The 23,398-nt window shown below is 42.5% G+C and overlaps 1 protein-coding gene across 1 annotated transcript; it reads right to left on the bottom strand.

Annotated features, from left to right (window-relative positions):
- Nucleotides 1-4,682: 4,682 nt before the first annotated feature.
- SERTAD2 (SERTA domain containing 2) lies at nt 4,683-23,371 on the bottom strand. Its single transcript, XM_090281396.1, has 2 exons — nt 23,061-23,371; nt 4,683-6,006 (listed from the first exon to the last, which is right to left on the bottom strand). The coding sequence occupies exon 2, from the start codon at nt 6,000-6,002 to the stop codon at nt 5,079-5,081; it is 924 nt and encodes a 307-aa protein (XP_090137522.1). The 5' UTR covers nt 6,003-6,006; nt 23,061-23,371; the 3' UTR covers nt 4,683-5,078.
- Between the last annotated feature and the right edge of the window lie 27 nt (nt 23,372-23,398).

The raw sequence follows: 23,398 nt of genomic DNA on the forward strand, positions 1-23,398 counted from the left end.
CGGGGAGGGCCGGGTTGTATAAACCAGGGCACTTGCTGGAGGATGTGCAACAAATGCCTGAATCACTGGCACTTGGGATGTCAACTTGAGCATCAAGGACTTTAGAGAAACAACTGTGGCAGTTAGTGTAGTTAGGAAGCAGGTGCAATAACCAGAGGCACGGAAGGAGAAGGGCCCAAGTTGGGAAGCTGTGGGAGGATGGACAGGAGGTGGTGGAGACTTGAACATTTGGGAACTGGGTGGCCTGGACTGAAGAACAGGTCCTGTGTGTGTGTATGGGGGGGGGGGCAGGAATCAGCCCTGGGGAAAGGGTGGTGAGGTCACAGAGAGGCCCTGAGGGCAAGGATCAGCCCCAGGAGGAAATGAGGCTGCTTTAGATAGAAGGACAAAGCTTATGTCCAGAGCTCAGGAGAGAGGCAAGTTTTCAGAGATCTGCATGGGTTAGATTCCCTTAGGAAAGTCAGCAGTAAACCGGAGGCTCAGAAAAAACGCAGCCACGGACCAACCCCTGGGAAACAACTGTTTAGAGAGAGCTGAGGGAGAGAAGGGAGAATGAGGAGGTCGAGTGAGAATGAGCAGTTTGAGAAGGGTCCACGAGGCAGGGGGAGAACCAGGAGAGAAGGGGCTGCTGGGACCAAGGCGGTGAGAGAAGGTCTACAGCGCCAGCTCCAGCAGACAATGTGGGCGAACTGTTCCTTAACACGAGCAAACTGTGACATGAACTGTTTATGCTCCGGTCAGAAGGAAACTGCAAACACACCTCTCATCTTTTAACTGTTTATTGTATAATATAAAACTACAAAAGTAAGACTGCTCATTTCCATGTACATTTAATCTGTCCAATTGTTTAGATTACAGCCCAAACCTACATGTGAATACAGCCATCTGGGTTCCGATGTAACGTCTGTAATATTGCATAGAAAAGGCACAGCTCTCAGGTCTGCGGGGGAAAGGTTACACCTCCTTTTTCGACAAAATCTCTCTTTAAAAACCATGCACCAAACATGTCACTATGTACATCTTTTCCAAAATCTTAGTTGTTTGCTTGTATGGACTGCACTTCTCTTCCAAACTTGCTATCCCCAAAAGATGTCCAAAATTTTTACTGGCTTTGTCTGCAATAGTATTTGATCCTGGCTAACTGTCAAGAATCATTTAGACTCATTCTTAGAAGCACTGAAACAACTGTACAAAAGCAGGACACATACACCTTGCTGTCCTCGCCAATTACAGGAAGTTAACCATTTACAGCCAGAGCAGGTTAAATATGCTCTTTTCAGTATTTTCATAAAACGTACAAAGGCCCAATTTGTAACAGCAAGGTTTTGAAATTAAGACAATTCATAGAGAGAATATCAACTGTTGCATAAAGTAGTCCGTTTTTTTTTAACATGTTATTTAAGAAGGCTGCCCTGCAGTATTCATAATTCATTGTTTACCACAAAGGTGGTTAATAAATTGAAGCTTTAAAAATGATCCGTAAGTTGATACTTGGGCTCTTAGGAGCTTATTTATGTAAGAAATTTTCCTTGATTGACCTCGGGGCAGTTGGGACACTCCAAGGGGCTATGGCAATAAAAAGCTCAATTGATAAAAGACACTGGAGGTGGAAAGGTTGAACGGAGGCTCTGGCTAGTTCTCACCTTCTGGTGTGAACAAGGGTGTCAGTGTGGTTGCCCCTTCTGTCGTAAAGAGAAAGTGCTACTAAAAAAACATTTAAAAATATCAACCCTTTGATGTTTGATTTTCTTAAAAATTTGGAGGTATTAAAACATTCCTCATCCATACCTTTTGCATATTTCAAATAGACCCATATTAGAGAAGAGAGTAAAAATGAATGTGGACTGTGCATACGATGAGAAGACCCAGGGGTCTGGCTCGGACCCCCTTTTAATACAGATTGACATTCCTACAAGAGAATACATTCCTACCATACATTCTGCACATGTTACGATCCAGATGTTGTTAGAGCTCCACAGTAAAATAAATATATTTACACAGAAAAAAGGAATAAATAACTTATGGAAAAAAATCACTTCAAATTCAAAGCTCTTATTATTCTGCTCTCATCTTGTCACTTCATTGCACATCACTGTCAATAATTGTCCTCTCCCTGCCCCACCCAGCCTGTCTTTCACAGAAAGGCACCTCAAACTGCCTGCCTGAGTGCCACACAATGTCCTTTACAAAGGGGAAGGCACTGCTGCCAGGGGGGCATTTGGAAGCACGTCCCACACTCAAACAGGGACGTAAAGATGACACACAGGCTCACATTCCTCCCTGTTGGGACATCGCTTTGGAAAAATAAGACACAAAGATAACTTGAACACTTGATGGTTTTGTTCTTTTTACAACGGGCCACTCACTTCCCATGTCTTCCTCAGAAGACCTTGAATATTGCGAATTTATGGCAAGGGTGTCCAGAGTTAACAAGCATTTGCCTGCTGTTGTCTTTTTTTGTTGTTGCTGTTTTGATTTTGAAGCCCAGCCTTCCAAATACGAGAATCAGAGAACCACATTTGGGCAACACTTCGCTGTGCTTATTTGAACTGTTGCCCAACATATGGGATTTGTTTAAACACATGATTTGCTAATCCAACCAAAGTACAGTTGTTCTAAGTTACTGTAAATCAGTTTTTAACAATGGCAAATCAACCGCCTTACCCTGTTATTGTTCGGAATAATCAACACTATTGTGTATGTATACATATGTATAAGTGTGCAGCATGTGGTGAGTTCACCAGGTCCGCAGTTATCAAAAGCATGGCATCTGGGCTGACTTGTTCTCCACGGAAAAGGGAAGCTCTTGTAACGGACAGGCACAGTGACACTGGAAGCATTTACAACAACCCTCACCTTAACTATATATATGGTCCCTGGTCCTATCAAAGGAGATGACACATCTGTAGCAGTAAGAGGTGTCCCAGTGGAGGTTGCTTGTAGGAGGACAAGAGCAATTTGATCTGTTTCTCACTGCTCTACGGAGTTGATAATTAGCCTTTAAAAACACATTCAAGTGTGTGTGTGGGGGGGGGAGGGTAAATTAGGATGTAGAAAGATTTAATCATAACATACACGAGGAATCTTTGATTTGATGAGCAGTTCCTTCATCACAAATGTATTTGTTTTGCCATGTGCATTATAAAAATAAAACTATCTATGGCTTGTTTAAAGTGCCATTTTATAAAGCTGTCTTTTTTAATTGGCCAGAAAGACTCAATTTTATCCATGGCAAGAAGTGAGCAGAATTGGTGACTGAATATTGACAAATGACTAACAACAAAGACAACAACAACACAAATCCCATAATTTAAAAATTCTTAAATAAATATAAAAGTTATTCCTAAAGAAGCCATCTGCATTTCAACAATATAGGATGTAACCAGCGAAAGTACCATTGGGAAGAAAGAAAAAAACTGAAAGGAAAAGGCCATAAACAACTTCGGCAACAAGCATGATACATTGCAAATGTTTTAAAATTAAATGTGCATTTCTAGGAATAAAAAGCTACTTCTCAAGTATGTGTGTGTGTGGGGGGGGGGGGGGAGGGCTGGATAAGGGGGAAGGAGGAGAAACATGCATAGAAAGTCCTGTCTGCATATTTGGGTAAAACAGCCTTGTAAAGTGTAGTTAAAGCAGTTGATTCAAGAAAGCAACCAGATTGGAAGCTGTGACATAATGGGACCAACTCTAGGTTCAAGAGCCATGGTTGTTCCAAGAGTGCGTCCCAGGCTAGGCCGAGGTGAGCCAGGCTCACTGTGGTGATCATGAAGATACCATTTTCAGCACTTAGCAACAGCGGGAACGAAAGCTCTAGGGAAGGGAAGCTGGGAAAGACGATTGGGCAACATGGTGGATGCCTTCTGGGGGCGGTTTCTTTTTTCCTTAGGAGCCCTAAGCATTGCAATAGGGTTTAGTTCCATGAAGAGATTGGTTGCTTTTCATAAAATTTTGTTCACATGTAAAATTTCAGGTCATCATAAAAATTATGCCAAAAAGGAAAGATTTGGGTTTTTGTTTAAAAAAAAAAAAACAATTAAAAGCACAAACTTGGCATAAATACAGTGAGTATTCGGTATTCTTCCCCTCAAGAGAGGGAGCTAAAGAGAACCATCACTTTGACTCCGAGCTCTAAGGCCACCTCCCGCCAACTGCTTAATGCAAGTTTGATGAGCAGATGTGGCTCTGGCTTTGGAAGTCACAGTGCTGGTGGGTGTTCATGCCAGGAGGTCGGTGCCTGTGAAATTTGGGTGTGATATTGCCTGGCCCTTTCTTGAAGCGCTGTGTGTGTGTGTATGTGTATGTGTCTGCATGTGGGGACATCAACTCTGGATCGATTTGATCCAATTTTCTCTTTGCACCAAACACATATAAAACACTACAATGCTATAAAAGTACAAGTGCAACTTGTACATCTGAAGTTTGCAGGAACTATGTGAGCAAATCCTATCAAAATAGCTATCTCATATGTATAAACAGCATTTGTTTTTTAGAAAAACAATATCATAAACTGCAGAATCTGTACAAAAATATAAAATAAATTTGGGCAGCAGTTTCTAAACAGCCATGTAAATGCAACACTTACGAGGAGTTAATGCCTCTAAAAAGGCTGAATTGCCAAGTCAACCTATACAGGGCGAAAATGCCAGAAAAGGTACTGAGATTATCTAAATAATATATATATATATATATACTTTTTTTACCTCTTGCAATAAAACTTATAGAAAAAATAGACAAATATGCACATGCAATTTACAGCTTTCCCAACTTATTCCTTGTGCTTCACTTGAACTGTTTATTTTTGCCATTCAATATAGCAACATTGTCTTCAAATGTATTCTTTCCGATTCCAGGGCAGTAGGTCTTTGAGGAACCACTCAAAAAAGCATACTAAAAGTGGTCATACTTGGATGAAGGCACTCCAACTCTGCTCAAAGCAAAAACTAGTGTGATCCTTTTGTAAAATGTTCTTTTTCTCTGAAAAAGGCAAGCAAGGGTGCATGCACAGTGCAGAGAGCTGTCAGGGCGCGGGGACACTCGCAGGGCCTGGGTGGGCACAGTCACGGGGTCCCTGGGACTTAGGACCCGACGAGCACCTCCATGATGTGGTCCAGTTCTGTGAGGTCCATTTTGAAAGGCTGACTCGGGGCGACGGGCTGGCTGCTGTACGGGGCGAGAGTCTTGAGGAGGTCGTCCGCAGACACGGGGGCCATTTTCGAGGCCGTCCCCGACGCGGAGGTGCAGGGATCAAAATCATACATCGACGTGTCAATGTCAGCAAACAGGATGTCGTCCAGGGTCAGGTCCGTCAGAAATCCCGTGGACGTGGTGATTTCAAAATTCCCAGGCAGAGAGTCCATCAGTTTCGGGTCGTCAGGGCGGCCCTCTTGGAGCCCATCGAGTCTCGGGACACTGGACTCGCAGGCGCCCCCTTTCGAGCTGTCAGTCGCGGCCATGGCGACATCTGCGGAGGTAGATGTGGGACAGAGCTCCTCGATCTCGTCCAAGGCTGAGGAGAAGCTGTCCTTTGCCGGCGGGAGAGCTGGAGGTGAGAGTTTGGTAGCAGCCGTGGGCGGCACGGCCAGGGAAGTGCAAAAAGTGTCATCGTCGTCCTCGAGCAGCGAGGCCGGGGTGAGGCAGGCCTCCAGGGGCGTAGTGCTTCCCAGGTCGCAGGGGTGGCTGAGGGCGGGCGGGGCCTCTCGGTAGCTGTCACTCAGCGAGTCGCTGGGCTGGGAGGAGGGGGTGAACACGGGCCGCAGGCTGCCTTCCTGTTTCAGCTCCTCCTGGATCCGCCGCAACATGTTGTTGATTAAGACGGTCTTTTGCAAGCTGGGCTCTGTGAGGGGCCTGTGGTTGTAGAGTTTCATAAGGGAAATGTTGAAGATAGTCTGGCGCTGTAAGGTGTAAGACACCTTGGATGGACCGTCAGAGGGAGACAGGATTTTGCCTTCCAGCCCATCTTCATGCTCATCAAACTTCCGCTTTCCTCCTTTACCCAACATATATCTGCGAAGGAGAAAGGAAGGAAATGGAATTAATCATAGGAGAACTCATTGCTACCATAAAAAAGGTGCTGATTCAGAGGCCAGTATGTGGACTTCTGCTAGTTCCTTGCCCAGGCTTTGTTAGAACAGATGAATTAATTGGGGGAAGACTTTTTAGAGTAAGAGAATTGGGAAATCTAGTTTTGTATGACTGTGGAACAATTTTTATCACTATGTAGTCTGGTGCATGTATTTCTTGGGAAATGTGTACCACCCAGACCAGTTCAACATTTCCATGGCAACCGTAATTTTGACTTTCTCAGCTCCTGCGCTTGCCTAACACTACCATGCAGGTTGAATTTCCCTCCCCCAGACAGATTTATTTTTAAAACCCAAGAAAACACAATGCTATGACCTAGATGGATAAAGGTGTCATAGGTTACAGCTTGAACACATCTGAAATGATTAAAAGAACCAACCTGGAGAAGAGGGAACATGTACAATTTTGGTAGAACTGTGTGTGCTTTCAAAATGCCTTTTCCTTCCCCATTATGCATAGAGCCTTTCTGTCCGGGGACACGTGGTGAAGCTGTTGGCCTGTGTTAAATGACCACAGTGATTGAGCTGCCACTGCTTTTCAGTCTAGAACGAGTAGAGGAATGTGGATTTCCCAGCCCAAGTTTTTCCATGGCTAAATTTCACTGCATACAGTTATGTCTGAATGCAACTGGACTAATTGGAAAATAATTTGCTCTGATTATAAGCATTGCTATTTGGGTACTTGAGACATTTCATAAGAAAGTACATACTGTGCCTTCAGAGATGTGTATGTATTTCAAAGAAACAACAATCTCATATCTCAGACCTTAGCATTTGGGAACAGGTTGGATTTTAGCCCCTGCCCTACCTTGCCTGATGCTCACAGCTTCGGCTGAGGTGCCCCCTCACCTGCCCTGGCCTTAGTGAAGACCCCCTCGGCTGGCTGCACCTTCTGGAGAGCCGTCCTTCCACTCAGAGCTTCTACCATCTAAACAGAACAATTGCAAGTTCACTGGCCTTTGCTTCATAGACCTTAATTTCTACCTATTAATCAAGGAAGTTGTCCTTAATGTCATCCAGATGAGGGGACATGGCTCTAATTAGGCGAAGCCCGCGCCTGCTCGCTCACCCCCTCTACAACACTTAGCCATGGACGCCTGGTGACCCTTTCCTCAATGCCACTCTTTCTGGTATCTTCACATACAAAGGCTTTGTAGTTACTCAATTTTTCTTTTAAAAGTGACTTGCCTTTTACTGAACTGTCTCGGCTGATTTTGATGGCACCTCATTCAGTCCTCATTATTAACTCATTCCACATCTGTGCTGTCTTGGGTGCTCTGCCAGGCACTGGGGAGTCCCTCAGTGGAATAAAGCCTGGTCTTCACGGGGCTCAAAAATTTCTCCTACACCTCATCATCATTTTGAATTATGAGTCTCATCCTAAAGGACTAAGACTAACCATAATAAAACTTCACAGAAATCCCTTCCAACACTCTGTTAAAGAAGGCCACTCAAGGCAGACAGGTATGCAGGTGGTCACAGAGCCTGGCATACAAGTCCCACATGGGGTGACTACGTTCATGTGCCTCAGTCTCAAGGAGAGAAATATGAAGACGGCTACAACTCATCAATGTCAGAATCGGCTTGAGAATTTGTTAATGCTCATCAAAATGTGGGGTTACTTGTATGAAACACTCCCCCATTTTATAAACATTAAGAAAATGACTGTCAATCACTAGAACCAAAGGCTAGTCCCATAATTAACTGTTCCTTAAGGCAATGAAAGTATGAAAGTAACAACTTGTTTATCTAATACCTCACAGGACAGAAACATTTCCTACTGTTTAGTGCTAAAAGTCTCATTTGTATATACACTTTGCATAAAACATTTCCTACCTAAAGTATCTGTGCCCATTTAAACTTGGGTGTGAATTAGAGAGGAAGTGATTTCATTTCACGTTACAAAACCACTTTCTACTTTATCCATTTAGAAGTGTTACTGGACAACTGTGTTTTGAAACAGATAACTGTATTCACAATTATATTATTTGCATTTGATTACAATTTAAGTATCTAAATTCTCACTTCCAGAGAAATTCTGCTTTTGCCAAAAGCTCTCTAACTGCATTTAATTCTCATATAAAGGTGTTAGATGATCTATGTTATATATGATGTGATCAGACCCAAGACATTTAAACATTATGTGACAAAGTACACAAATGTATACATGTAACAGTGAAATGCTTAGCCTCTCAGACTCCATCTTGTTCAGGCCTGCTTTGTTCCTATGGCCTTCAGGCTAATAGCATCTGCTTAGTCTTGCATATAGACATGCTCATCATTAGAGGAATTCTGCCTATGGCTTGAGTTTTACAAAAACAGCCCCTTACTAGAACATGCTTCTCCCAAGGAGATAAGGGAAGCATGTCTGGTTTATCAAAGATTTGCAGGAACCTCCTGACTGAACTCACATTAACTAGGATCAACAGACAAAGCACAATCTTCCTCGGACCCCTGCTGGCACCCAGATATCTGTGGTGGTCAATCACCTTTTGCTCCTCCTATTTCCCTTTCCTTTGACATAAAAAATGCTTGAACTCTGTACTCTCTTATGATGGATTTGAGGCACCAATAAGTCTTCCGTCTTTCTCGGTTGGCACCTTCTCAATCAATAAACCTTTCCTTACTTTAAACTCTGATGTTTGAGTTTTGGCCTTTTGAAGTGCCAGGCACAAGGACTTTGGACCAGTAACATACATATACTCTAAAACAGTGTCTCTCGAACTGTGGCCCATAGATGGTGCCAGTCTGTTCATTGTTACTGGTCCATGATGAGGTAAGTAGAGATACTGTATTAGTTAGAAACTTTTAGAGTAAATTTAAGAGTAACTGTATGTCTGTAAATCTAATAGAAAATGAGGATTCTATTTTAATATCCTTATTCTATTTCATTTCTCTAGCAATTATTTTCATTGTGTTTTACTAAAGTTTCAGTCTATGAAGGGGGTGGGGGTGGGGGAATAAACTAAACAAGATGGTTCTTCATCACAGTAAGTTTTAGAAACTCTGTCCTAACATGTAAACCAAATACACAACAACAACAAAAAAAACAAATTAGTAAGCTCATTGCTACTTTGAATTTTATTTACTGGCTTTCTTGAGGAAAGGTAACACTAAGGTAAGATAGTATAGACTTTCCTTTTGTTTTGGTCATTGATATAGAACTGTCTTTTAAAGTCTTGTTGCTAGAATAACAGGATTTTCTCAATAACTCACCATTTCTCTAGAAATAATCATTGAATCTATGGAACTCAAATATTTACAAAGCATGCAATACTACAGGCATTTAGCAGAATTTCCATATCTGAAGATCTGCAGAAAAGCTTTCAGAGAGATTTCAATGTGAGCACCTAATTTCCAATTAGAATGATCCAGCTGGTCATAGCTGCATGATAACCCTAATGATTTCGGAAAAGCCTGGTCAGACACTTGCAATGCTGTCTGGATAGGGAATGAGGAGGGCCTGTGTAAGCAGAATCTGTGAGCAGGAATAGACAGACAAATTGAATCTTGGATGCTTTTCAAATGTGTAAATAAGGGCCCATGACAGAGTATGTCTCAAATCAGGTTTGCCTTCATTTCTTTGTCTCTTTTTATGAGGCAAAACTAGCTCCACACACCCAGTAAGATTGCAAAATCCACACAATCATGATTTGTAATCCCAATTCTAGCTAAAGCTTTAAAGAAAGGAATAAAATGCAACATAATAAAAATCTAGTTCACATTTTAACTTAAAAATTAAAATTAATTTAAAAAAAGTTAAAATTTGCCCAAAGTGTGTTTAAGTCTGTTTAGGATCAAGTCTTCCTACTGACTGTTTTCAGAAGAGGCCTCCAACTCCTAGAAGTGGAAGGTTAGCGAGAACTCACTCTCCACCTTCTTGGAGCAGGGCACAATTGAAACAAGAAAATACAAGCCTCTCAAGAACCTGAGGGCAAGAAGCCAAATGGTATCTCAGGGCCTGGAGCTCAGGCTGGCCAGAGCCAGAGTGGCCAGCTCCTCAGAAGCCTCTTTTCTCAGGCACTCGAACGAAATAACAATCACTCTTGAAGCAGGCTATTGGAGAGGCACGTGACCTATCAAAAGGCCTCACTAGGCGGTAGCTGCAAGATGAAGCAGTAGCTGGAGCTCATTAAGGGCTTCCAGGTAACTGGAGGAAGGGGGTGTTCTGCTGTTCCTGTACAAAAGGCCCCAGTGCCTGGAGTTCACCAAAAGGAGGGGCTTGTGACAAGCCTGGTTTCTAGGCCACCCTGAAGTGGGACATCCCCCTTTGTCTCCTCCACAGCTTGTGAAGACCCAAGCCCAAAGCCCATGTTTTCTACCCAATCTTTCCAAGACCCAAAAGGGACCCTTGAGTCTAGGGCTGGTTAGAGATGCCCAAGTGGAAGAGGGAGGTGGGTGCCCGCAAAAGGGCCTAAAACTAACCACAGGCACTCTTCTATTGAAATTTCAGTGGCTCTTAATAAAAGGTACGAGATAAAACACCCTCCCTTCTCCAATAAATTTGTTAGAAATGAACTCCTAGCATGCTGATTTTTCTTAACATAAATTTTAGAAACTATTTAACTACAGCAAACAAAGTTTTGAAAGGAAAAGGAAAAAAAACCTCACAGGAAGCAATGTAAATGAAAACTTCTCTTCCAGAGTTCTCCATGAAGTTTAATACAGAATAAAACTCTATATACCAAACCTGGCTTTTCAATTGTGCAGCTATCATTATGAAGGACCCAGCTGCCTCAAGAAAGCTACAATCCCCTTGCGCAGATAATCAAAAGTAACAAAGGTCTCTAGAAGATTCCTCAGAAGAAAAGGGACTCAGGAACAGGAGATGGTATTATCTGACTACCTGGGGGTTTGCATTTCAAAATTTTGAGTGACTTCCACAATAAGGGATCTGAGATATTATTAGGGACTGTGGTGATCAGACTGCTGGAGACAGGATTTGATATTTATATTTAAGGTGGGCTTGTCTCTTTAATGTCTGTTTCCCACCCCAGGAGGTAAGCCCCTGGAAGGCACAGACTGTCTGTTCCAGTCACCTCTGTGCCCTCAGGACAGGGCAGACCCTGACACACTGAAGATGCTTCCTAAACTGTGGCTGAATAAGTCAATGGTAAATGGAAAGAAAGAGGAAAGACACTGAGGAACAGCCAGAGGAGGACCGTAAACAAAGACAGAGACCGTGTGTCTTTGGCCCTGAGTGTGAACTGGGTGAGGGAGGGAGGCGGTGAGAAAGGGGAGAGGTGACAGCCCTAGAGGCTGGACCTGGCTAAGGAAGTTCACTGGGACCCGGGGCTCAGCGGGTGGGCAGGGAAGCTCTGAACCGAAAGCTCTCCTGTGAACACCTCTCTTTAGTTCTGACATTTGGGTGAGCGTCAGACTCACCCGGGGGGCATGTTAACACACACTGTTGCCCTCCACCCCAAGTCTATTCAGCAGGTCTAGTGGGGGCCTAAGAAACTGCATTTCCAACAAGTTTCCAGGTGATGCTGATCTGGGGAACCTCACTTTGAGACCCATGACTTTCTTTTCCCCCCATCTGGCCATTTCATGCTTAGGCCTGAGAATATCGTTACTCAATTAAACTTGAGTCTGAAGGTCTGCCCTATCTGTTTCTAAGCCAGAAAAGAAAAAAAGAACAAACAGCGTTTCTATGATGGCAACTGACAACTGACAATTAAAAAAAAGAAGATGCAGAATTGAGATGTTTTTGGCTCAATTTTATTGATCAAGTTCAGCTTCTCAGACTGACCTATAAGATCCTCCTGGCTCAGTGGGGCCTGGATTCTTGCTGTGATCTTATGTGAGTGAATGGCAGTGAGGCCTGTGCCCAGCGTCCAAAAAGGAACTGAAATAGCACCTATGTGTTCAAAGGGTAACAACTCACAGCTTTTAGATTTTTGAGGCATTAAGGGGAAAAAAATGCAAATGTTTATAAAAACAGCAATCAAAAATGTTCTCTTTAATTCAATGTTTTTCAACTATGTATTTAAGCTATGCCTTAAAAAACAATTAAAAAACCCCTCTCCTTTAATGTTGTTTGGACTGTCAAAATAAATGTTATGATTTTAAAATTAAGAATACTAAATCTCCTTGTACAAACTCTCACTTCTCTCAGCCCCACTAACAACGACAAAACCCACGGCTTGAACCTGCAGGCTCACTAGAGCCCTTGCTGGCCACTAGTGCTTCCCGGATACCCAGAGCCTGGCAGCCACTGCCTGGCAGGGCCCTGCAGGGGCTGTGGTACCTCCCTGGGCAGCATCACAGCTGGGGCTTGTGAGAGGCCTGAACCGGGAGCCTCCTCAGTCCAACATCAGGGCTGCCTTTCTGGCTTTCTGACTGTGCTGGTCCAAAACAAGATGCAAATATTGCATTTTGCTTTAACTAAACTCATCCCAGGCAACAGTCATTACTTCAGAAGAAGGAAAACCTCCCATCTTATCCTATTCAGTATCCAGGGAATTAATGCTACAAAGGGTCTTTAAAAGGGATCAAAATGGATAGTTTGGTCCCAATTTCTGAAGGGAGGACATGACTGGGGAAGGTGGGACTGACCACATCGTCATAAGGCAGCAGAGAGGGGAGGCACCTGGCCCTGTGCATGGGGAGCAGGTGGAAACGGCTCCCAGCTCAGCAACACCCAGACAGAGGAATGCTTGTCACAAAGACTGGGCAACAGGGGATCCCAGAAGTCATTACTTTGAAACACCTCAAGGCCCAACTGACTCCTAACCTGTACACATTTTTAAGAGCTTGTTCTAACTTCCTTTTGGACTAGTAAATAACAACTAGAAATCTAGTGTCTTCCCTCCTCATGAGTGTAGTGGACTCTGCAATTAAGTAACATGTTGTTTTAAAAGTCAGCTCAACAGGCAGAACTAAGTCACGGTGTCCGCAGTCGGGGAAGGGTAGCTACCAGTGGGGCACGTGGCTTCTGGGGAGCTGGTCACGTTCTACTTCCGCACCTGGGTGGTGAAAACACTGGTATTTGCTTTGGGATAAGTCATTGGCCTGTACACTTAGGATATGTAAGCTATACTTAAAATACACACACACACACACAACTTTTTAAACACTAGTTAATAGCTCTCAAGAACAAGGCTCCTAATTTAAAAGGGGGCTTTAAGAAGCCACATTGCTAATCTCTTCAACTCCAATGTGCCCACAGGTGTGACCCCTGGTTGCTGAAGAGTCCAGAAGTGCCCATGTTGACTGATAATATAAAAATGAGGCATTTATAACAATGACAATTCAGAACAATGATTTGTGCCCATGGATCTACCTCAGTTGAAGAAAGAAGCTAAGAAGTCTAACGAGTGTCTTCAAAGAGGCTAGCAGAAGCTATTTCCTCACTCTGTCATCCTGTGTCACCAAAACCCAAAGTCCTTTAAGTGGAAACACAAATTCTTTCCATTTCTTTTAGGGGTACTGGCAGAAGAAGGAAGAGCCCCTGGCAAAATTTTGTGTGTGACAGACTTCCAAGACCAGAAGAGAGAGGTTGGCCAGAAATGGTTTTGAGACAACTTCTATAAAAGAATATTCTCATTTCTCCTCTCCTCACCCCACCCAGTCACCCCAAGATGCGTTTTGGATCCTGCTTTTGAGGTGGTCCAAACGGAGAGCCTTTGTTCCTAAGAAGACACCTCCCACCAGCCATGGGCCAGAACTGTGAGACATGATTCTTCTACCCTCAGATTCTCACACAGCAACTCCCAGGCAGGAAGGAAAAGCTGATCCTATTTCAATGCTGGGGGTAGGGGTAGGGGGTGGGGGTGCGGGGTGTGGAAAGGGTAGACAACGACGACACACATTTGCTTAAAGAACTTTCTACACTGTTAAAATACTACATCTTAAAAAATACACAGGACTCAGAAATCTGATAATGTCTATGCTTTTAACACCCTCCCTCCCCCAAGGAACAACAAAAAACACCAGGGGAACAAGGCCACCCATAAAGGACATGGCAGGATCAGAGAGCTAGCTAAGAGAAACTGGTGAATCCTCCAAGGATTTGCTATCCAAGGGTGGGTACTGCAGTGACAAGCACAGGAATAGTGATAGTTCCCCCCACCCACCCACCCCCAGCGTCTAGGTGGCAATTTGGTGAGGCCCCGGGAGAAGGAGGGGGGAGGACCAGCACTCCTTCCAAAAGCTGCCTTCAGACTCCAAAGCGACTGCCTCTGGCCCAGGGGAATGGCATATACAGGGGGAAATTTCACTGCGGGGGGAGCGAAGAGCCTCTCCTGTTATTTACAGACCGGGGTAGAGACTCCCAGAAGACAAGCGATGTTAGTAACAGAACCCCTAAAGCTGCCTGGATCGGGAAGGCTGTTTTTGTTTTTTTTTTTTTTTAACCAAAGCTCATCCAGGATGAGGTCCCTGCAGTAACATCCATGCTAATTGGTAAGTAAGGCAAAGCCTTCCCTAACAAATCAGCAATGTCATTATGAAGCCAGTCACTAGATGAAGCCAGTTAGGCACGCTGGGGCGCTATTCTGCAGCTGTAACCCGACACCACTGTTTGCTGCGCGCCTCCTCCCGCCTCTCCCCCTGTGCAGGGGCTCGGCCGCAGGGCACCGCACCCGCAACTTATTAATCACCAGACACTGACTTTCGAAGGAAACCCACGGGAACAATCGCCTTTGCTTTTTTGACAGCATCTCAAAGCCTGGAGATAAACGGAAGTTCAGCCAGGAAGTCAACCTCTAAGTGAATTTAAAAAACAAACAAACAAACAAACAAACGACTTTTACTGTTTGGGGAAGTCTTCTGAAGTCCACATTTTAAGGAACTCTAGCTTTCCCGCTCAAGATTTTAACACACTTGTATTAAGTTAAAGACAGTTTCTGGAACTATTGTTTTGTTAAATATAATCTGTTCTCTTGAAAAAACTTTCACAGCTGGACAACAAACTGCACTTAGTAGGCAAAATGGAGTCAAATTCTGGGAGATAATGTTTCAGGTAAATATTTCTCTGGAATAAATTCTGGTCTGGTTAATAAACATCTGGAAAGAAAAATGGGTTTTAAGAGTGTAACTGTCTAGTAGTATAAAATGTTTCAATATCCTGTCTTATTGGTTCCTCCAACAGCTGGGAATTTTAGATTTTCAACCTAACTCGTATGAAGCTAGGGATACCAGCCAAGAAGAAGCCAAAGACAGTGGAAGTACTAACAGTTCTTTTATTTTACCTAGGGATTGTGGCTGAAAGAACCGCATCCTTCAAGTAAAAGACTGGGCAGAATTATAGTTTCTGAACTTAAGGTTAACAAAAACATAGTCAATATGATATAAGGAATTAGCTTTAAAATACTTTAGAAAAAAATACGTGGCGGTGTAGATGACACAAGACTGACAAAATGTTGATAACTGTTGACGCTGGGTGATGAGTACAAGGGGGAGCATTGTGCTCTTCCCTTTACTTTTCAGTATGTTTGGAATTTTCCATAACAAAAAGTTAAAAACATACAACACACCTATACATATTTTTGCTATCCTATAAATTTACAAAAGCAAGTAAGCACAATAAACTATTTACATTTTCACTGAGAACTATTTTATTAACTTTATGGATTATTTTACACAGAAGAAAACTATTAGTGCTCTATGTAAACAAGCATGCCCAGTAGGAGTCAGAACTCAAAAGACAGCACTCCACATTCAGCCACAAGGGGGCGCAGTAGAGCAACAAGGCACTCCTGAAGTCTCATTCACAGCATTTTCTACCTACAGGTCTCTCAAGAGTATACACATTTCCAAGACTGTTCCCAAATTTTGGTCTCTGCAGGACATTGGTAAGCAAGCCAAGAGCCTTGCTTAGGCCAAACTAAATTATATTATGCTATGGGTTCAAATCCTGGAAATATTGTATGTTGAAAAGGTTATTGCCCTTATATAAGAAACACTGATGTTTCAAAAACGATGGCTAAAATTTATGGAGGGTTTCTGAGGTGAGAACACACACACAATAACGAACATACAAACCTATGTTATTAAGATGTGGACTTAGAGAAGCTAACAGTTCAGAATTTCCACTGGGGGTACTAAAGCGGAGCCCCAACCACACAATGAGTAGTCTCAAGGTAAGCATTAAGAATTTTACTAGTATAGAAAAGCCTTCAATAATCCTATTGCTTCTTAATATCAGGAAATTACTTACATGTTGAACAGATCGGCAGTTATTAGGGAAAACATCATAAAACATATTGGGGAGAAGTTATTAAATTATAAAATGCAACATGGTTAACCTCAGAGAGATAATGGGGCAAGTTACTATACAACTACTTGCTGGAATTCTTTCTATTCAAATTACAAATTCAGGTTCTGTGATGTATGTTCAGTAATAATGTTCATAAGTGATGAACTGTTATCACCAATATTTCCATTTGAAACTTGGTAAATATGAACATATTATAGTGTTTTTAAAAATAATTAATCATTTAAATTATGATGTTACTTCATACTAATTTGGTGTCAGAAACACATCCTTAGCTGAATTTAAAGCCTCATTAAGATAAAGGAAAGGAACTCTTAGGTTTGAATTTCTTTCCCTTAAGATTATGTGCTTGGAAAGATTAGCCAGCCTCACCCCACCCCCATTCCTATGCATAATGAAAATATTTTTTTTCTCCTGTATTTGTAATTGCTTGGATGGGATTCTGGTGTCAATGCCCCCACCCCCTAAAGATACCTTGTTTTTCCCTCACACCAGAGGCATTTAATAAACAATGTCAAGGGGGGAAATGACTTAAGGTAGAAACCAAATGTTTTGGCAAAAATATCTGACTTTTTTTTTTTAAAGAGGGCTGTCAGATATATAAAACAGTCACACTAAAACAGGTAAATGTAGTTTGTTAAAACAAATCTGTGAAAAATTAAACTGCACATTAGTTAAAGCAAAAGGTTTTCTTCTAGGTTTTGTTAGCCAACTACTGGCCAAGAATAAAACAAATTAAAAACTCAGTATGCTACATTAGAAAGTGTTTTTACAGAAGGTTCTTAAAGGTTATGATTAGTTTTTAATTTTTTATCAAAGTTGGAATGCTTTATTACTGTAAAAAAAAAACTTAAAAGAATACATACTATAAAATATTCCTCACAAACACAAAACATAATTTCATCTTTTAACTTCCACATGCGGTCTAAAGAAGAAAACCAGAGAAATGTTATTTATTTACTTACTGAGTGAATCTAAACATTGTATTATATCATCTAAACCTGGATTTCTTAAAAGAAAACTATCAAATTTCTATAATATGACATATGAGTATACAAATAGGCATGTAAAGGGGAGGAAATAACTATTCTACTATATAAATATCTGTCTCATGTAAGCAACATACATATTCCAAATATTTACTTTAGTTACTTTGATGAATTAGGCAGGCTAGTTATAAGGTTTTACAAAGACAATTTAAACTTTGTATCATACACTTGAATAATTCACAAAGTAGAAAAAGGAAATGAGGCTACAAACTAAACCTGAGGGCAGTGGATGATACTTTGTAAATGTGGCAGCCATTCATTTTTATTTACTGTGGGGCTATTTTGAGATCAAATGTATTTTTTAGGAGGATTTCTGTATGTTGATAATTAATGACCCATATAACTTTAAACACAGTCATTTAGTCAAATACAAAAAAAAAAAGAATCAGAATACTATACTGAATATAATAAATATTTACTTTCTTAGGAAGCTACCTCTTAATACTTGAACTTCAAGAATCTTCAAAGATCTTTAAAGAGATACCGCCTCCAAACTGGTCTAATTGCCCCCCTAACATTGCAATTCATCCCACCTATCTTACTCCAGGAATCTGCATCTTCAATTTGTAAACCAATTACTGTTAGAAAGTAAACAATCATCGCCAGATGAAATCTATTTTATATTTCTGGAGATGGTAAAAATACTTTAACAATTAATCTGTCTTAAAAACTGTTCAGAAAAGACCATCACCAGGTTCGTGGCAAGCAGAGAGGCGGTGCAAAACTTTCTTCTTCAGCTGCAGACCGTGGGGCTCAGATTCCTGTGCCAGCTCGGTTCTCTGTGACAGCAGGGAAGACACAGAAGTACACACATACATGCAAGTTCCCTCCTCAAAAAAGGAAAGAAATCTGAAGAGCAAATCTGTATCATGTATTATTATAACATGGGATAACCACTCAGGGAGGACAGATCAGTTTAAAACAGTTGCCACCTCGTTATCTTGTTAATGTGGCTAGAATTTTATGCAAGTCTCTTCTGGAGTAGCGATGGCCTTGGGACTTTCAGATTCCCTGAGTTTAACTTGGGCAACCCTTCTAAACACCAGGGTGGAGTACTCCAGCAGGCCTGCCCGAAGCCCCAGGAGCGTGGTGTGGAATGATAAGCAGCTAGCCAGAGAAGAGAGCAAGGGGCTAAAGGTTGATCTGCAGAGAGTGACGTTTCAGTATTCAACTTTTTAACTATTGTATATTCAAGCAGAACTTATTACTTTTGTTCAATACGTTCACACAGCCCCACTATAAAATGTGTGTGTGTGTGTGTGTGTGTAAAATGTCCTTAAGAGCCAGGATCCATTCCCCTTCACTATTCTATGTGAAACTCCTCAGAAACAAACAAACAAACCTATGAAGGTTTTTAAAGGAAATAAAGCGTCGAATTAAACAGTAACTCTGCAAAGCTACCAGTGCTTGCAGGGAGGCAAACAGATAATAATACAGACATGAGTTCGTTTTAAGAACTTAGGTTTGCTGCTACCTGGAGTTACTAGAGAAACAAAGCTGCCTTTGGGCACCTAAAACTAGTCAGACCTGCTGTAGCAGTTGCACAGTCAGCTCCAGCTCTGTCCTGCACTCTCCTCCCTCCAGCCCCCACCCCACGCATCCGCATAGCTCACTCCACTCAGGGTGGCGCCGAGCTGGGCACACTCACCCCTCATCCTGCTGCCCCTGCTCAGAGGCAGCCCAGCGCTGGACACATGGCATGCAAGTGCAAAGGAGGCCAGACAAGGGAGCAGCAGATGCCAACTCCATTCGGAACCGAAAGCACAATACAGCTTATGTGACCCCAAAGTTCCAAAATAGATGAATCAAATTGTGATGTTTGCTTCAGTGACACCTAGCAGGCATTTCCAATTCAGTTCAGACGAGGAACAGAAGATCCTGAGAGGAGACAAATGAGCCTTTCCAGCTTTAGAGGCCCTCAGACCACAAAGGGAGCAGAATTTCCAAAAGGGAGTTTGCACTGCCTGTGTAGGGTGCTTATTTAAAAAAATAAGCATCTGTTTTGTCCTATTAGAAATCATGTTTTCAAAAATATTGTGCTTTTGTTTTTCAATTTTTATTTGTAGTTCAAAGAAAGTTTTAGAGAGCCAAGCATGTTTTGTTTGTCTCGTGATCTTCAAGGAAAAAAACACACAAACAAAACAAGGCATCTATTTATTACCCAGAACAGGAATATTGTCTTACTGGCCTGACATATGCCATTCACAGATTCATACAAAGAATGAACTGCCACACAGTGCTCATGGCAAAAGACACTGCTCTACACAATGAGTGATGGGCGCTCCAGGGGACAGTTCTGTTCACAGGGTTTCCCAGCATCTGCACAGAGGGCAGAAGTTTGCTTTTAATACCAATTGCACTGGCCACTGGAGACAACACTTCCTTTGAAAAAGACGTGCCAACTTTGGTTAGTAGACGTTTCCTTCAAGAATATTACAACTAAATTAAACATCCACACACTTAAGCAGAAGTGGGTTTCTGTCAATTGTGTGAGGAATGTTTATTAACAGTGGGTAGAAAATACATGATTTGTGCATATGCATTTTTAGATTTTCATGTTTTGTTGGTCAGTATTAATTAGTAGAAAGTTCTATGATGGTGGCTGTTCCCCTTATTGTGAGGCAATTTTTACATAAAACTGGAGCTTGCCCTACGGGGCCTTTTGTATATACCTGATCTTTGGACTCAGTAATCAGAGAGAAAGTCAGTCTCTCAGTCATTCTCTCTCCCTCTCTCTCTCCTTTGTCAAGAAAGTAATGCAACTATAGCTATTTCCTATAGGATATGCCATAATAATAAACACGAAACTTCTGTAAGCAGCAAAGTTTTAAAAAATTCTATGAGTGAATTAAAATTCACCCTTAAATACCATATTTATCTATACATATTTTAATGTGTATGTAATACTGACTAACTTGACTTGATTTTTCTGATATAAATGAAATGTAAGATAAAACTTTATACTTTCACTAGTATCCTTGAATAAGAAACCGCCACCACAACAAAAACCTTTAAAAGTTCCTGTTGTAGCTTTTACTCTCCTTAGCTATTAAATGCTTTGGCTGAGGGTAAACTTTAATATACTTTGATACTGATAATTTGTAATCTGTTACTTTATTTATTGACAGAAAAAAACTTGAAGTACTTGTATGAATGTATTTATCTTCAACCTCTCTTATACCTTTTTTACGTTTTGTGTGTGTGCACACATGTTTCTAAACTAGTGCTGTGACTTTTACTCTGCCACTGGATCACTGTTTAAAATAGTGGATGCCGTGGCTGGGTGGCTCAGTTGCTTGGAGCATTGTTCTGTACACCAAAAAGGTTGCTGGTTTGATCCCTGGGCACATACCTGGGTTGCTGGTTTGATTACCAGTCAGGAGTATATGGGAGGCAATTGATCAATGTCTTTCTCTTTTTCTCCCGCTCTTTCTAAAATCAATAAATATATCCTCAGGTGAGGATAAATAAATAAATTAATTAAATAGTGGATGCCAAAAGCTATCAGTTACTACACAAATTTGACTGAGTTTTAAACTATCATAGTACATACTATTTTACTTTGCTCATTATTAATAATCAGCACATGGTAACTGGGTAAAATTTATATCTTTGCTTCTGAATTAAATTTAAAAAGCTTTCAACGGAGGCAATTCAGCAAACAGGAGTCTAAAGATTTTCTAAATCTGAGTTAATATCCTCTCAGTTCTTAAGGAAAAACAAACTTGAGCAGCTGTTACCTAAGAAGCTGTGACAATTGCCTGACAATAACTGTTCCCTAGGACTCTTCTTGTCTACAGTTGATTGGTATTAAAACGTGAGTTCTCTCTCCTACCTGTTGTAGTAAAGCAAGGAACAGAGCTGAGTGTTTAAAACAAACAAAAAGGCTGTCAAATCCATTTCTTAAGATTTCTCATCTAAGTGCAACATGGTTATACACATTTTAATTAGGAGCAGGGGAAAGAAGTAAAAATTATTTTAAAGGGTTCCAAACTTGATGAACAACATAAACAAACTTTACATTAACATATACCTCTAAGTAAAGCAATGAAGCAAAAGGAAAACTTGCTAACATTTCTCTCACTTTTTTTTTTTCAACTAAGACACTGATAAAATGAACAGGAAAGCAGAGATCCATGAACAAGCTATTCTTGCTCATGTTAGAAGCTGGGATCTTAGGATGGGTATTTTCATCCTCACAGCACACCCTAGAACACTCAAATCAGAACAGACTGCTATAAAAAGGGGGAGGAATGGGAGGAGCTCTTGTGATGAGACATGTCTTCTGGTTAGCCCAGCAACTCCCCCCCGCCCCGCCCCCCCCCCCCCACCCAACAGCAGAACAACCCCGAGGCTTTCAGGTGGACTGTCCTCCAGGGGTTGAGTGGAGCCAAGAGCCCACTTCACTCTTGTCAGAAACTAGTCCCTAATTATAATAGGCTACTTTGAACACTTAAGGCCTCAGGGATCCTCAGGGATCCTATTGGCTACTACAAATTCTAGGCTCTTTACACACATTATAGACGTTTCTTAACATATATTGGGAAATCAAAAAGCATATTTCATGAACAAAGCTTGAGAACATTTATGTACTATCTTCCTTAAGACCAACTGGGGCTGCTCAACTGGATTCAAATAAAAACTGCTCTAGCCTGAGTCTTGATGTCTCACCCTGCTGATTGCCCTTCCCCATGCAGTGCCTGTAAAAACTTACTTTCCACCTCCTGAAACATCCGGAAACTACCCAGTGTTAAAGCAAAAAGTTATTCTAAGACAAACTATATCTAATCTTTTTGTGCATCTTAAGACTAAATCCCAGACTCTACCTCCATCTCAATCTATTACTATTACTTCTGCTAAAGGTATATAGCCAATGGCCAAGGAAAAACGTAAGAACCATTTATGATTTTCTTTCCTTGCAATGGCCCTCTTAGACCAAACACCCTGTCTTAATGGTTCAAAGTCCATGGCTTGGGACAGCTGGTTCCCCTCCACCCCCTCCCTTTCAGTCATAGGCGGTCACCAACAAGATGACTTGTAGATTTCTAACTTAAAAACCAATGAGACATTAAGTTTAATACACATGTACATTCAAAATCAATTCACTTGTGCACGGGCAAAATGAGGGCGGAGAGGGATTTTTTTTAAACGAAAAACACAGGAAAACAGAAACACACCATAGCAAGTTGGATGCAAACCCGGGCACAGAACTCAAAAGTGAGGCAGCCTTCGCGGCAGGAATCCGAGCTTCAAAAAAAGAGAAAGTCTCGCACGTTCACAACACAATCGCCACAACACGCACACACATCCCAGCTGTAAAACCGACAGCTCCAAGCTCCCTCAGTCTCACTGCTGGGCTCCGGTTAGCTCCCGACCCCATCCTGACCCGCGTCCGTGACTGCCCGTCCCCTGCCCTTCCCCCAGCGGATCAGCCGTCGTACGCTGGGGGTCCCCCGGCCCTCGCTCCAGCGTCCAAGGGCGCTGGGCCGGAAGGCAGCCGGAGGGAGCTCTGCTCCGGGTACCTGCTTCAGCCCAGGTCCCTCTCGCGGAGGCTCCAGAGACCCTCGCAGCCGCTCGGGATTGCGGGGGGAGGGCCTCCTCTGTCCTCTAGGCTTTCCCGGCCCTTGGCCGGGTCCCAACGCCGCCCCCACCCATTGGGAGCCCAGAGCATCGGAGGATCGCCTCTAGCTGGGCGCCAGGAGAACTTACCACATGCAGTTCCACCTGGGAACTAACGCATTAGGAGGGGTTTCTGCCCACTCCTCAAGCTACTCCTGCTCCATGCGGAGTACCCAGCTCCGGGGGCCCGAGGATAGTGCCGGGGAGTAGGCAGGAAGCGAGACCGAAGCTAAGACTTCACCGTCCTCTGCCTGCGCGCTAGGAACATTATACAATGGTGGTGGAGGAGGAGGCAGCGGCGGCGGCAGGCAGCGGAGGAGGAGGAGGAAGCGGGAGGCGGGCGGAGGGGGCGCCCTGACCCAGCGAGCGGCAGCTCGTGCTCCAGCACTCGCAGTGCAGGAGTGACGTGCGGCCAGTGAGCCTCCCTC

Source organism: Furipterus horrens, unplaced genomic scaffold (assembly GCF_987537825.1).
Source record: "Furipterus horrens unplaced genomic scaffold, mFurHor1.1.pri manual_scaffold_6, whole genome shotgun sequence".
In the NCBI taxonomy this organism is placed as follows: domain Eukaryota; kingdom Metazoa; phylum Chordata; class Mammalia; order Chiroptera; family Furipteridae; genus Furipterus; species Furipterus horrens.